General features: G+C 41.2%; 1 protein-coding gene across 1 annotated transcript; it reads left to right on the forward strand.

Moving 5' to 3' along the window:
- The first annotated feature begins 263 nt into the window (after nt 1-263).
- On the forward strand, nt 264-12368 carry LOC141444685 (uncharacterized). The gene is made up of 12 exons (XM_074110270.1): nt 264-539; nt 1603-1728; nt 2392-2838; nt 3371-3534; nt 4669-4749; nt 5277-5405; nt 6733-6810; nt 7722-7898; nt 10148-10251; nt 10416-10534; nt 10917-11015; nt 12009-12368. Exons 1-12 carry the CDS (start codon nt 423-425, stop codon nt 12144-12146), a joined length of 1779 nt encoding a protein of 592 aa, XP_073966371.1. The 5' UTR covers nt 264-422; the 3' UTR covers nt 12147-12368.
- The last annotated feature ends 1267 nt before the right edge of the window (nt 12369-13635 follow it).

Below are 13635 nucleotides of genomic sequence, written 5' to 3' on the forward strand. Positions count from 1 at the left end.
TTTGCCTTCAACGGAACGAAATGTCAAAACCGTTTTATTCCTGCTTGATACCACCATTCCATTCCATGAACTTTCTTTAATTCTTTTTATTTTATTTTTGACTTTTAGTACTCTTTATTTAACTTAAATTATTTTTTTAAAAAAATACTATAAAATTGATATGTTACTGTTATAAAGTCTTTTAATACTTATTTTTGATTATTTTAGCTAAGAGAACAAGACGCTTTGACATTTTGCAGATTTTACTTTACTACCACAACCACTGTCAACCACAAACAAACACAACACACACAGTAGCATCAATTCACTCACTGCGTTGATTTGATGCTTTGCTTTTTTTTACCGATTTGTTTATTTATTAAAATCGGTTTTTCTGACTTAATGTTTCCATTTTATGTATGATATCTATATAAAATAACATAATGACTAGTTTAGATCATAATTTATGCTGTGGCTGCCTAAGTGAGAACCGAAAAATGGTAATAGTAGAAGAGTTTTGGAAGAAGCAGTGTTTTCTACAAATAATAAGCGAGATACCGGTAAGTTATTGTTTATTAATTTAGTGTTATACAATAGAAAATCTAATTAAGATTGGTTTTTTGGAATCTTTTTGTATTTTTTTATTTCAATTACAAATTTTTACTTTTACGGTCATCCCGTAAAACCTAAATTGAAAATACAAACTGAAATATAGATGCACAGAAACACCAGAAAAATAAGACCAGCACTGGGAATCGAACCCAGGTCCTCGGTCCAAGCAGAGATATGAGGTGCATAGGGGAAATTCGTGTCTGTACCGTTGACCAGCAGTGGTGTAGCGGTATAGCACGCGGTACGGAATACCGAGGACCTGGGTTCGATTCCCAGTGCTGGTCTTATTTTTCTGGTTTTTCTATGCATCTATATTTCAGTTTGTATTTTCAATAGGAAATCTGTTATTTGATTATTTAAAAGTCAACGAGCTACTTAATTCATTTATTATATTACTTGCCCTTCTCAATTATAACTTTTTCAATGATAACTTTTTTTATTTGTATTTGAATGGGTCCTCATACAAAATCTGTCACATTAGCCTGTAAGGGCAGTTTCAGACTAGTGGTTTCTTCTGCGCGTATATGCTCATTTTTAGCATATGCGCTTACATGTGCGCTATATTAAATCGAACACGCGTGTACGCGCTCATTTCTACGTGTTTGGTCTGAAGGGACATGTTCTCGCTCGCACTTATACAAACTAATTAAAACAAAACCGCACCTGTGCGCGCGTACACGCGCTTTGTAAAAAGAGCTTTGTAGTCTGAAACTGCCTTAAGGCAAAACACTAAATAAAGAAAAAACTTGCATGTTCACAATGTTAGTTATATCTTTATCACACACATCATCCAACTTGAACAGCATCAATACTTTTTTTTAATTTTAAGTACCTAAAATTAAATCTTATAGCTGTTAATTATTTCCTTTATTTATTTTAGAATAATTTTTATTCATGTATGCCTAGTGTAAGACAAAGGGGAGAGTGTCCATACAGCCAATATTTCGTTTTAAACTGAATGTCAATCAAACATATACATGTTTTAGCCTGAATCCCTGGTTTGTTTTCTAGATGTGTCAGCCAGAAGGAGTCCCTGTGTGGCTCTGCTGGGAGTGCGAAGCGCTCATCCGTCGCTTCACGGAGTTCAAGCAACAAGTTATGTACAGTTATAGGACTTTACATGACTTTGGAAAACAGGTATAAAGCATATTGCCAGATGAGAAGCAGCACTCACAAAAATTTCTGTCACTGCTCTTCAAAAAGTCGTATCTAGTTAGTAATTTCATACTGAGATACGAGCTTTGTTGTAAGTAGGTATTTATTTGATACTTAGTGACTTTGGCTTGTCACCCGATATACACAGGTGTATTCTGAAGGGGAAGGGTTTGATGGTTCAAACCTGCCTTAATATTGTATTGTACACACTTCACTGTTTTATTTTCTTGCATGCATAAATATCTGATATGACTCCATATCTAGGGCCAGTAGGACATTTCAGATATTTTGGCATGCTCTGTGGCAGATATTAATGGGTCAAGCAACTTTTATGTGTTGTTATTCTGTCCCATAACTGATGAGACATCAGTAATACACTTTGTTAGAAAAATGTTTGCAATATATATATTAGCATGCTTAGATGAACCATGAAGAAACTCCCAACTTTTAGCTTAAATTTTTATAGGTTGCCATGCCAACAAGCTACAGTAAAAAGTTGATTGAACCTAATGAAGGTGACTGTACCCAAATATTAAAACTAGTTTATGCCCATCTGAACAAGATGTCTTTATAAAAAGCCAGAAAAATTGAGCCCTTTGTAACAACTATCTCAATGCCTAACCGCTATCCATTTTTTTTTTTCAGAATTTAAATTTAGAACAACTCCATCATACATCAAAATTAACAATCTGCAAACTACAAAATGTAAACATAACACAAACCAGCCAATTAGAAGAGCTGACTATCAACCAATCAGAGAGTCCCATTGCCATCCAATTGGAAGCAAAACACAAAGTAAAGGAAGAAACGGAAAACAATATCAAATTAGAACAGAACTTATCCGATCAAGATAATGATGACAATGATTTGCTTATAAACTATGTTTCAAAAAAGAAAAAAGTAAGAAAGAAGAAAAAGAAAGAAGTGTTTTATAAAGAGATAGAGCTGACAGAGAAAGAGGTAGAAGAAGAGAGAAGGGTGATGCAGATGAAGGAAGAGTATGTGAATGCTATGTTCCGGTGCGAGAAGTGTTTGTTGTCATTTCCGAATGCTGATGATTTGAAAGATCATGTGGCTATTAAACATGAGTTGGTAAGTACTTTATACATATGTATTAATAAAGAGAACAAGTAGCACAAGGCGATTAGTCTGTAAAAGATAGAAAAAAATAACTGAAGTCAATAGTAAGTTACCCAATGAGTAAAAGCACATTAATAACTTTTTTTTATTATAGTAGTTAATGTGCACTTTCAATATTAGTTTGAACTTTTCTGATATCTGTTATATTTACAGAATAATCGCCTGGCTAAATCCTGTATACATCTGGGATGATGATGATGATGAATTTAAGTACACTCAACCAATTTAATTCCTATGCCGCTATAGAACCTTGTCATAATGACATTCAACATCATTTGATACATAATGTTATAGAAAAACAAAATTATTTACTATGATAACGCATTCACTGCCACCGACGCACAAATGCGTTTTCGGAAATTCGCCCAGTGCCGCTGTTTTGAACGCACACGTGCGTCGGTGGCACCTGTGGAAGTCAGGTGGGGCAGTGAATGCGATAAGGATCCAAATTGGTTGACTGTTGATTGAGAGACCGTGTTCCCAGAACGCGTCCCGCTACATGTGCTCGGTGTGCGCGTGCTCGTTCTCGTCGGAGCTGTCGTACAAGTACCACGCGGGGCGCCACCGGCGGCGCTTCCAGTGCGCGGCGTGCGGCGCGCGCGCACGCAGCCAGCGCGCCGCGCACAAACACTACACAGCTAAGCACGGGTAACAAACTAAAATACAGCTTTATTATATCACTATCCAGAACGCGTCCCCCTTTAATGTTCTTGCATCGAGAATGTTGCCGTTAAGTTCTCGAGAACATTCCTTCGGGAGTTAATTTATGAGAATTTAAAACACTAGCGGCTATTATGTGTATTTAATTGTTGTCTAAACCTAATATATTGAAGTAAACTTGAATGTTTTATGCAGGTTGCGGCAGCTATTCAATATAAACACCAACTCACTCAACTGTCACTTTAGTTTTTGCTATTCCACACTAGATGTCGCTAGTGTCATCACAACTTTTATTTAACAGCACATAATATGCAGATGCAGATAAACAGATGGTCCCAAAGGAAGAACAGCGCTGTTCACTAGACTGGCAGTTTTCCTGATTTGGGACCAATTAAAAAATATATAAATGTACAGACAGATTAGTGCATAATGGTTTTTCATGGGGGAGAGTCGGATCTCAATCGGAATACGACGGTGACGTGTTCATATCTGTTAATATGGAACTTTATTATTTAATGTCAAAAGCATTAATATCTGCCACAGCGGAGCGTGTAAAAATATCTGACACGTCCTTCCGGCCTTAGAAATAGAGTCGTATCAGATATTTATGCACGTTTGTTGTGTCAGATATTGGTGCTGGTGACTGTACGATGGGTACTTAAACTAGAGCGAATGATAAATATGAACTTTTCCGATAAAATACTAGTGAAGACCATTATGCAGTACATCTGTATTTATTATGCAAGGGTGGAAAATTACTGTTTGGCTCGAGCGCTTTCATTGAAAGCCGAGAAAGCGACTCTAAGGTTGAACCACGAGCGAAGCGTGTGTCAAAAGAAGAATCCCGAGCGTAGCCGAGAGTTTCAAGGCGCGAGACACTAAACAACTTTACAGCCGAGTAAGACTGCAGCTAGAAAAATTATAGATGGAAGAAAAACAGTACAGTTATTATAATAAATCAAATTATTGTTTCTATTCAATGTTTAAAAATTGTAAGACTAAATACGTGTCCAATACTTTTTGAATATCTAAATGACGGACTACTATTATATATTTTTAAAGGAATCTATTCTATTACGTTTCTGACAACTATGTTTCTTTAAATTTTGTTTTTATTTACAGCATAGAGCCGATAAGCTTCGAAAACCTTAAGACTGAAGAGAATGGACAGCCCGAGAACGTTGAAAATACAGAAAACAACGGGTAAACATCAATTAAAAGCTTCTTGTTTACTTTGCTACTCAATAGGGTGACTCCAGCATGTAAAAGTTACTTTCCCGCACTAAGTACAATTGAGATTAAGGCCAATTGTACATTCATCATCATCCCAGTCTATATACGTCCCACTACAGGGCAGAGGCCTCCTCTCAGAACAAGAGGGCTTGGGCCATAGTTCCCACTCGGGCCCAGTGCGGATTGAGAACTTCACACGCACCATTGAATTGCTTCGCAGGTTTGTGCAGGTTTCCTCACGATGTTTTACTTCACCGCAAAGCTCGTGGTAAATTTCAAATGTAATTCCGCACATAAGTTTCGAAAAACTCAGAGGTGCGAGCCGGGGTTTGAACCCACGACCCTCTGCTTGAGAGGCGATAGGTCAAACCACTAGGCCACCACGGCTTCAATTGTACATACAAGGTCTTAATTGTGGCGTTCTAAGGGGGAGGCCTTTGTGCAGCAGTGGACGTCTTCCGGCTGATGGTGATGATGCTACTTATTCGTAATTTCAGCAAACAGGAAAGTTTCCCGTGCGAGCTGTGCGCCAAAACGTTCAGGTGGAAGACATCTCTGCGCAAACACCTGGAGACGCACCGCATTGAGGCGGGGCAGAAGCGGCGGCCTTACTGCGAGCCCTGCAAGTACGTAGCACTGCCCTCTTAAGCTAAAAGGCGTTATCTAAAAAAAAAACTTATAAGCTATTTATACTTACTAGGTACTCGTGTATGTGATGCAGAATGTTTTAAGCTACACAATAGTATTAATAACTCAAGGGGTTTTTTTTAGTTAAAACCTTTTGGCTTAAAGTCAAAGACAAAGTCAAGGCCCTATTCTTTCACAATGGTCGAAACTGAGCGACTGATAATGCCTTAATTTTTGGCCCGTGATAGAGATTATTAAATGCAGTTTATGTCTGTCCCTTTCACGAGAGTGATCGACATAGGCTTTATGGGCCAGAGTTAGGCTATCCCGGAAAATGCACAGTTCCCGAGGGAATATCGCGCGATAACCGGATAGTGTGCAAAAGATAGTTTAATCGTAATTATCGTATCGTATCGTATCCTGTCACTGACATAGAAGTGACTGCTGTGGGATATGGCGTAGGCATAGCGTAAGAGCTTAGTGGATCGTTATCAGGGTCGAACGTGTTAATTTATTGAAACATGTGTTACTTTGCAGAGGTCTATAAATAACTATAAACAACTAGCTTATGCCCGCGACTTCGTCCGTAGTGGCGCCCTCTAATGGAATAAAAAGTATTCTATGTTGATCCTTAAGGCTTAAACGGTTCAGCGGTTTCAACGTGAAAGCGTGACAGACAGACAGAGTTACTTTAGCAATTATAATATTATAGTATGGATAGTATGGATTACTTTGTTCACCCGCGACCTTATGATAGCTACGCCTATGGTGATTGGTAAAAGGTTATGTTGCTGTGATGATGAATTCTGATTGAGTTCGAAACGCGTCCGCGTAGAGTGGTGGTGATAGTTGGGTTTCTATGATGGAGTTGCATGAACACTCATTTGTTGCATCGTCGTAGCTGGAGCAATCAACTTTTTAGTGTATCTTTTTGATATGGTAACGTCTCCTGGGTTACTTATTGAAAGTATGATTTTATGGGGTACAAATGCACTAAAAGTTAGCTTGTCTCTTTGCTTGTGTCCTGTGCTTGTGTTCTTGTTGGAGCACGTAATAGTAAATAAAGTAAGCTTTTTCTAACAAAGTGTATCACTGATGTCTCCTGTGTCACGGGACAGAATAACATACACTAAAAAGTTGACTGATCCAACTATCGTAAGGTCGCTGGTGAGCAAAGTATTGATTTATAGTTTATTAAAATTATTTTGATTGTTAAATAAATAAATCAAAATCTATCGTGAGTTATGTCGACAATATTTCAAATAATCAAATACAGATAGCTGAACTTTTCTTATGGTTCTTTTTAATTGTGACTTTTTTTTTCAGGATGTCTTTCACCACTACATCAAATCTACAGAAACATGTCAAAACCAGTTCTAAGCATCAAATCCAGTTGAAACTTAGGTGAGTTTCTGCTACTGTTGTCTCTTGGACAACGTGACAGAATAACAAACAAGAAAAAAGTTGATTGAATATGCACTACATTTAACCTCCTAAGGCCCACGTCAAATTTCGATTATTAGAATTTGAAACTTAATGTCGAAATTAAAAGGTTACATTTGTTTTAACGTATGTCCTAACTTAAGAGACTATACAGGGTGGCTCATTTAGATCGGTCAGTATGGGAAAGTCTGAACTATAAAACATATGATCTGTTCTTAGGAACCAAGTCATCGATTTTAGTAACAAGAAAAACTGCATTCATACTTTAACACGGACGTGTTGAAAAATAAAACTTGCATTATTAAAGAATATGAAATACAATGCATTTTATTTCTTCTAGATATGAGTACCATGTTTCATAGTAACATTGATTGCTTATGACCTACACTACCGATATCCAGATAGAAATAATGTATGTTTTATTTTTCAAAACAACCGGGTTCGACTCCCGAACTGAGTAACTTTTTTTATATGTATAAATGCAGTGTTTCTTGTTATCCTGTATATGCTTTCTACGTTGCACAATAACAATTCCTTCCACCTTTCCACCAATCCTTTATACTTGTGTTATTTATGTGTTGTATGAAAATGTGTGTATTTATGTATTTTATTTTATAATTAGTTAAAGATATATTAATGTTTTCTATATTTATTGTATATAGTTAGGTATTTGAGGTTTACATATGCATTTATATTTATTCAAATGTTTTGCTCTATTTGTTGATCCTTGTTTTTGATTGCTCGTAGCAGAAATCCCTGCAGGGATAAGTCCACCTTTGTACTTAACACTACTTTTTTATGTAACCTTGTTTTCCCTTTTTGTACATTAAAGAGTATAAACAAACAAGCAATTTGCTTTTTTTTCTCAACAGAAAGCTAAAGGAAGTGCTGCCGGAAGACTCGACGTCCCCTGAGAAACGGCAAGCGCACATAGAAGAGATCAAGTGTTCGGTGAACGAGGCGCGGCAGCAGTTCCCGTGCGCGCATTGCGGGAAGCGCTTCCAGTGGCGCGGGAACCTGTTGCGGCATCTGCACAGCCACGCGGCCAGGTGACTCACTGACCCATCACCAGGGACCGAACTTTTGGTTGGGTTGACAACAATACTGGAAACTCGAAAATAGTTTGTTCAGAAACGAGAGCAAACGGGCAAACAATAGATAACCCCCCTGTTGGCTATAGAATTTGCCCATGTGACCCCCCTTGGCTATACAATTTGCCCATGTGACCCCCTTGGTTATAGTATTTGCCCATGTGGCCCCCTTGGCTATAGAATTTGCCCATGTGGCCCCTTGGTTAGAATTTGCCCATGTGGCCCCTTGGCTATACAATTTGCCCATGTGGCCCCTTAACTATAGATTTGCCCTGTGGCCCCCTTGGTTATATTTGCCCATGTGACCCCCTTGGTTATAGTATTTGCCCATGTGGCCCCCTTGGCTATAGAATTTGCCCATGTGGCCCCCTTGGTTATAGAATTTGCCCATGTGGCCCCCTTGGTTATAGAATTTGCCCATGTGGCCCCTTGGTTATAGAATTTGCCCATGTGACCCCTTGGTTATAGATTTGCCCATGTGGCCCTTGGCTATAGTATTTGCCCATGTGACCCCCTTGGTTATAGTATTTGCCCATGTGACCCCCTTGGTTATAGTATTTGCCCATGTGACCCCCCTTGGCTATACAATTTGCCCATGTGACCCCCTTGGTTATAGAATTTGCCCATGTGACCCCCCTAGCTACTGTAATATAAGGGGAAGGAACGTGGTGGTCAATGAGACGCCAGTTGTAGGTGTGCGTAAAAGAACCTCTTTATTTGGTCAAACTTAGATTGTAAACATTATGATTGTCGCTGACACAAGCAATATGCGTTTATGTAGCAGTAAACTATTGTGTTACTGCTAAACACTGAAAGTGGCCAATGAGGGCTATCGTTTTTTGTCTCACTAGATGGCGCACTGTTGCGTGAGGTTTTTAAGTATGGCTTTCAAAGTCTGTTATTACGGGCGTGAAAACAAAGTTTAGATTAAAATCATATTTAATACACCTTAAAACCGTACCATAAAAATAACGAGCATGACACAGTGTTGCATAGTCCCCGTTTTGTTCGGAAAAAAGGGAGGACAAAGGTTTACGAAAGACAAAACTGTCTCAAAACACAGACATTCATTGCCCCGAAACGCATATTTGCCATAATTAATTTCAGATATTGCAAAATATTCACAAAATTATTCTAATTTTAAATAAACCCGCGTAGCTCACCCAAAAACTATGAGATTTGACATTTCGGAGACCTCACGCTACACTAGCGCCTCTAGTGGCGAATTCATACGCGATAGCCCTCATTGCCATACTGCACTACAAAACTGGATCCGCTAGTTCCCGTGCGCGCATTGCGGGAAGCGCTTCTAGTGGCGCGGGAACCTGTCGCGGCATCTGCACAGCCACGCGGCCAGGCCAGGCCAGACTCGACGTCTCCTAAGAAGCGTCAAGCGCACGTAGAATTCGAAAGAGATTACAGATGAGAGAGATGTCATCAGAACTTGATGGACTTTCTGAGTCATTATCTCTCATTAATTTTGTCAGAAATGCAATCATAAATTCACGGGCATCCATGTTGAATTAAATTTTACATCCATGCGAAATATTTACTCAAAACTGTCACAGATGCACAGACAGATTCTCACCACGCCGCCGTATTGTGAACGTACGGCACTGAAAATAAGCATTCCACTTGTAATTTCCGCGACCTTTTAACGTTGGTGGAACGGCAATGAGGGCTATCGCGTATGAATTCGCCGCTAGAGGCGCTAGTGTAGCGAGAGGTCTCCGTAATGTCAAATGTCACTGTTTTTGGGTGAGCTAAGCTGGTTTATTTATAATTAGAATAATTTTGAGAATATTTTGCAATGCCTGATATAATTATGGGATGTTTACGGGGCAATGAATGTCTGTGTTTTGAGACAGTTTTTTCTTTCGGAAACCTTTGTCCTCCCTTTTGTCCGAACAAAACGGGACTACGCAACACTGTGGCATGCTCAATATTTTTATGGTACGGTTTTAAGGTATTAAATATGATTTAAATGTAAATTTTGTTTTCACGCCCGTAATAACAAACTAACCACTATACTTCAGGCAGGACCTTTATCTACAGTGGCGCCAACTGGTGAGCGCGAAAACGGTAGCCCTCATTTCAGCAGTCGTGGACGAGGGCGTTGTGAGCGATAAGTGGAACGTACCCAATGTGATTGGACTCCCACCATCCCCCTCCCCCTCGCGGTACGTTAACCTCTTCCTGTGTTCCAGAGCCAACGGCGAGCTGGTCTGCAAGCCGTGTAACCGCACGTTCTCCTCCATAGCCACCTACAAGCAGCACATGATGGTTTCGAGAGCCCACGTCTCAGAACAAGGTATAGTTAGAGACTTATCACACTGGCGATTTGTAAGCGAGTTCTAAGCGAAGGTAGCACGTAGCAATTTCTGTAAAATTGACAATTTGAAACGTCCGTGTCTTCGTTGCTTTTTGGGTTTGTCAAACAATAAAGATATATTTGAACAAATAAAAATGTTAAAGCGCTACGTCACCCTTGCGGCGAGTGCGGGCGCAGGTTTGCGACGGCGTCACGGCTGCGAGACCATGTGGACTGGGACCATCGGCAGCACTTCACACACTCCTGCCAACACTGCCCGAAGGTAACTAGCAGGGAACCACACACTGACTGGTGACTCTACTGACTGGTTACAACACACTGACTGGTGACAGCACACTGGCTGGTGACAACATACTAACTGGTGTGCACGCACTGACTGGTGACAACAGAGTGACTGGTAACCACACACTGTCCGGTGACAACACACTGACTGGTCACTACACTCTGGCTGGTGACAACAGAGTGACTGGTAACCACACACTGACTGGTGACAACACACTGATTGGTTACAAAACTCTAGCTGGTAACCACACATTGACAAAAAGCTGTAAAGTAACTTGTGGTGACCACACACTGACTTAAGGCGACCACACACTGACAGACGCTGACCACGAATTGACACTAATTGTGCTCACTTTGTGCAGGTGTTCAAGAGTCACACATCCCTCTACTTGCACAAGCAGGTCGTCCACAAAAAGGACAGCGCCGAGCATCTCTGCGACCACTGCGGGAAACCATTCCCGGTGAGTATTTTTAGGGTTCCGTACCGAAGGGCCCTTTTGAAGAGAATTATACTGTATCTCCATCCGCCTGTCCCAAAAATACATATGTTCTACAGTCTACACAAAATAATTAAAATTTTAAGTTGTCCCTATGAATGACGTAAAGTATGTCTTTAAAAATCGGTCAAGAGCGTGTCGGACACGCTGAAAATAGGGTTTCGTAGCCATTTCGAAAAAATCAACTAATATTTTTCTAAGGATTTTGTATTTTATACGGAATCTTCCAAGTTTAGGTATATGTTATACCTTAGGCTGCTATTTACTCATGAACTACTAATATTTCTCAAGCAAACTTGGCCGCTATAGTTTTCCTTGAAAGTTTGATATACTTACTCCATTCTGAATTTGTTCAAATTTTAGAGGGGGGGGGGGGACGCTCGATTTTAATGAAAATTTGCTCTTTAAAGTTGAATATTTCGCAAACAAATCACTGAAAATCGTCTTAGCTAACCGCTAATAGTTTTAAAAGACCTATCCAACGATACCCCACACCATAGAGTAGGATGAGAAAAAAAAAACCACCCCCACTTTACGTCTATGGGAGGTTACCCTAAAAAAGAAAATTTTTTTTATTGTACCATTTTGTCGGCATAGTTTACATAGTTAAAATTACAGCTTTCTAGCATTGATAGACCCTGAGCAAAGCCGCGGTCGGACGGACAGTCAGACAGACAGACATGGCGAAACTATAAGGGTTCCGTTTTTGCCCTCTTGGCTCCGGAACCCTAAAAATATACAAGATGTCTTAAACAAAAATCAACTCAACTTCTGATGGATTATCTTCGGTTTTTGGAACAATCTGTATAAGTCTTGGTTTTGTCTCCAGGTTATATGTCCCACTACTGGGCACAGGCCTTCTCCCATGAGAAAACTTCACTATAATAAATAAATCGGCTACGCCCTTTTCCGGACTTGCTGCACATAATATTAACTCTGCAATATATTACTCCGCAGAACCACGCGAAGCTCCGCAGTCATATAATAGCGCTGCACACTTCGGAGTCCCCCTACAAGTGCACCACATGCGGGGCACGCTTCAGCTGGCACTCGTGCCTCTCACGCCACGTGCGCCGCGTTCACAAGCAGAAGTAGCGTCGCACAGACACACACACTAGTGTCCCCCACTAGTGCACCACATGCGGGGCACGCTTCATCTGGCACTCGTGCCCTTCACGCTACGTGCGTCGCGTGCACAAACAGAAGTAGCGTCGCACAGCACACACACTAGTGTCCCCCACTAGTGCACCACATGCGGGGCACGCTTCATCTGGCACTCGTGCCCTTCACGCTACGTGCGTCGCGTGCACAAACAGAAGTAGCGCCGCACTGACACACTTGTGTCCCCACTAGTGCACCACATGCGGGGCACGCTCAGCTGGCACTCGTGCCTCTCACGCCACGTGCGCCGCGTTCACAAGCAGAAGTAGCGCCACAGACACACACACTACAGTGTCCCCCACTAGTGCACCACATGCGGGGCACGCTTCAGCTGGCACTCGTGCCTCTCACGCCACGTGCGCCGCGTTCACAAGCAGAAGTAGCGTCGCACAGACACACACTAGTGTCCCCCCTAGTGCACCACATGCGGGGCACGCTTCAGCTGGCACTCGTGCCTCTCACGCCACGTGCGCCGCGTTCACAAGCAGAAGTAGCGTCGCACAGACACACACACTAGTGTCCCCCACTAGTGCACCACATGCGGGGCACGCTTCAGCTGGCACTCGTGCTCTCACGCCACGTGCGTCGCGCTCGCAAGCAGAAGTAGCGCCGCAGACACACACTAGTGTCCCCCACTAGTGCACCACATGCGGGGCACGCTTCAGCTGGCACTCGTGCCTCTCACGCCACGTGCGCCGCGTTCACAAGCAGAAGTAGCGTCGCACAGACACACACACTAGTGTCCCCCACTAGTGCACCACATGCGGGGCACGCTTCATCTGGCACTCGTGCCTCTCACGCCACGTGCGCCGCGTTCACAAGCAGAAGTAGCGTCGCACAGACACACACAGGAGTGTCCCCCACTAGTGCACCACGATGCGGGGCACGACATATACTGGACACTCGTGCATACACTGCTACGCTGCGTCAACGTAGCCACCACAAATTAGTACGCCAGCCCTTGGAATCAGTTTCGGTATCGGACCTAGTTTTGTCTTATCTTATGCCGTAACCGAAACTGGAAAATCTCTTTAAATACAGTAACATTTTACACTCTTTTTGTGATATAAGTAATGTAATAATTTAAAGAATTTTAAATAAATACTGCAAATAAAAGCCATAATCTATAAATAGCCATATCTACTCGATACTTAAGTTACCACGAGGTATTATGCACTTGTATATAGTTTTATAAATTGATCTCCTGTCTACATTTAGAAGTAAGTTCTTATAAATTATATTTTGATAAAATTATTGAATAAAACATTTACGTGTGATTTTTGTTGTTTTATTCAATACAAAACCTGTGTTATCTATCTAATATATAAGCTAAAACGAGCAATTCTTGTGCGTATATATATCTCGGAAAGGGCTCCGACGATTTCGATGAAATTAGGTATGTAGGGGTTTTCGGGGATGAAAA

Source organism: Choristoneura fumiferana, chromosome 30, assembly GCF_025370935.1.
Source record: "Choristoneura fumiferana chromosome 30, NRCan_CFum_1, whole genome shotgun sequence".
Classification (NCBI taxonomy): Eukaryota; Metazoa; Arthropoda; class Insecta; order Lepidoptera; family Tortricidae; genus Choristoneura; species Choristoneura fumiferana.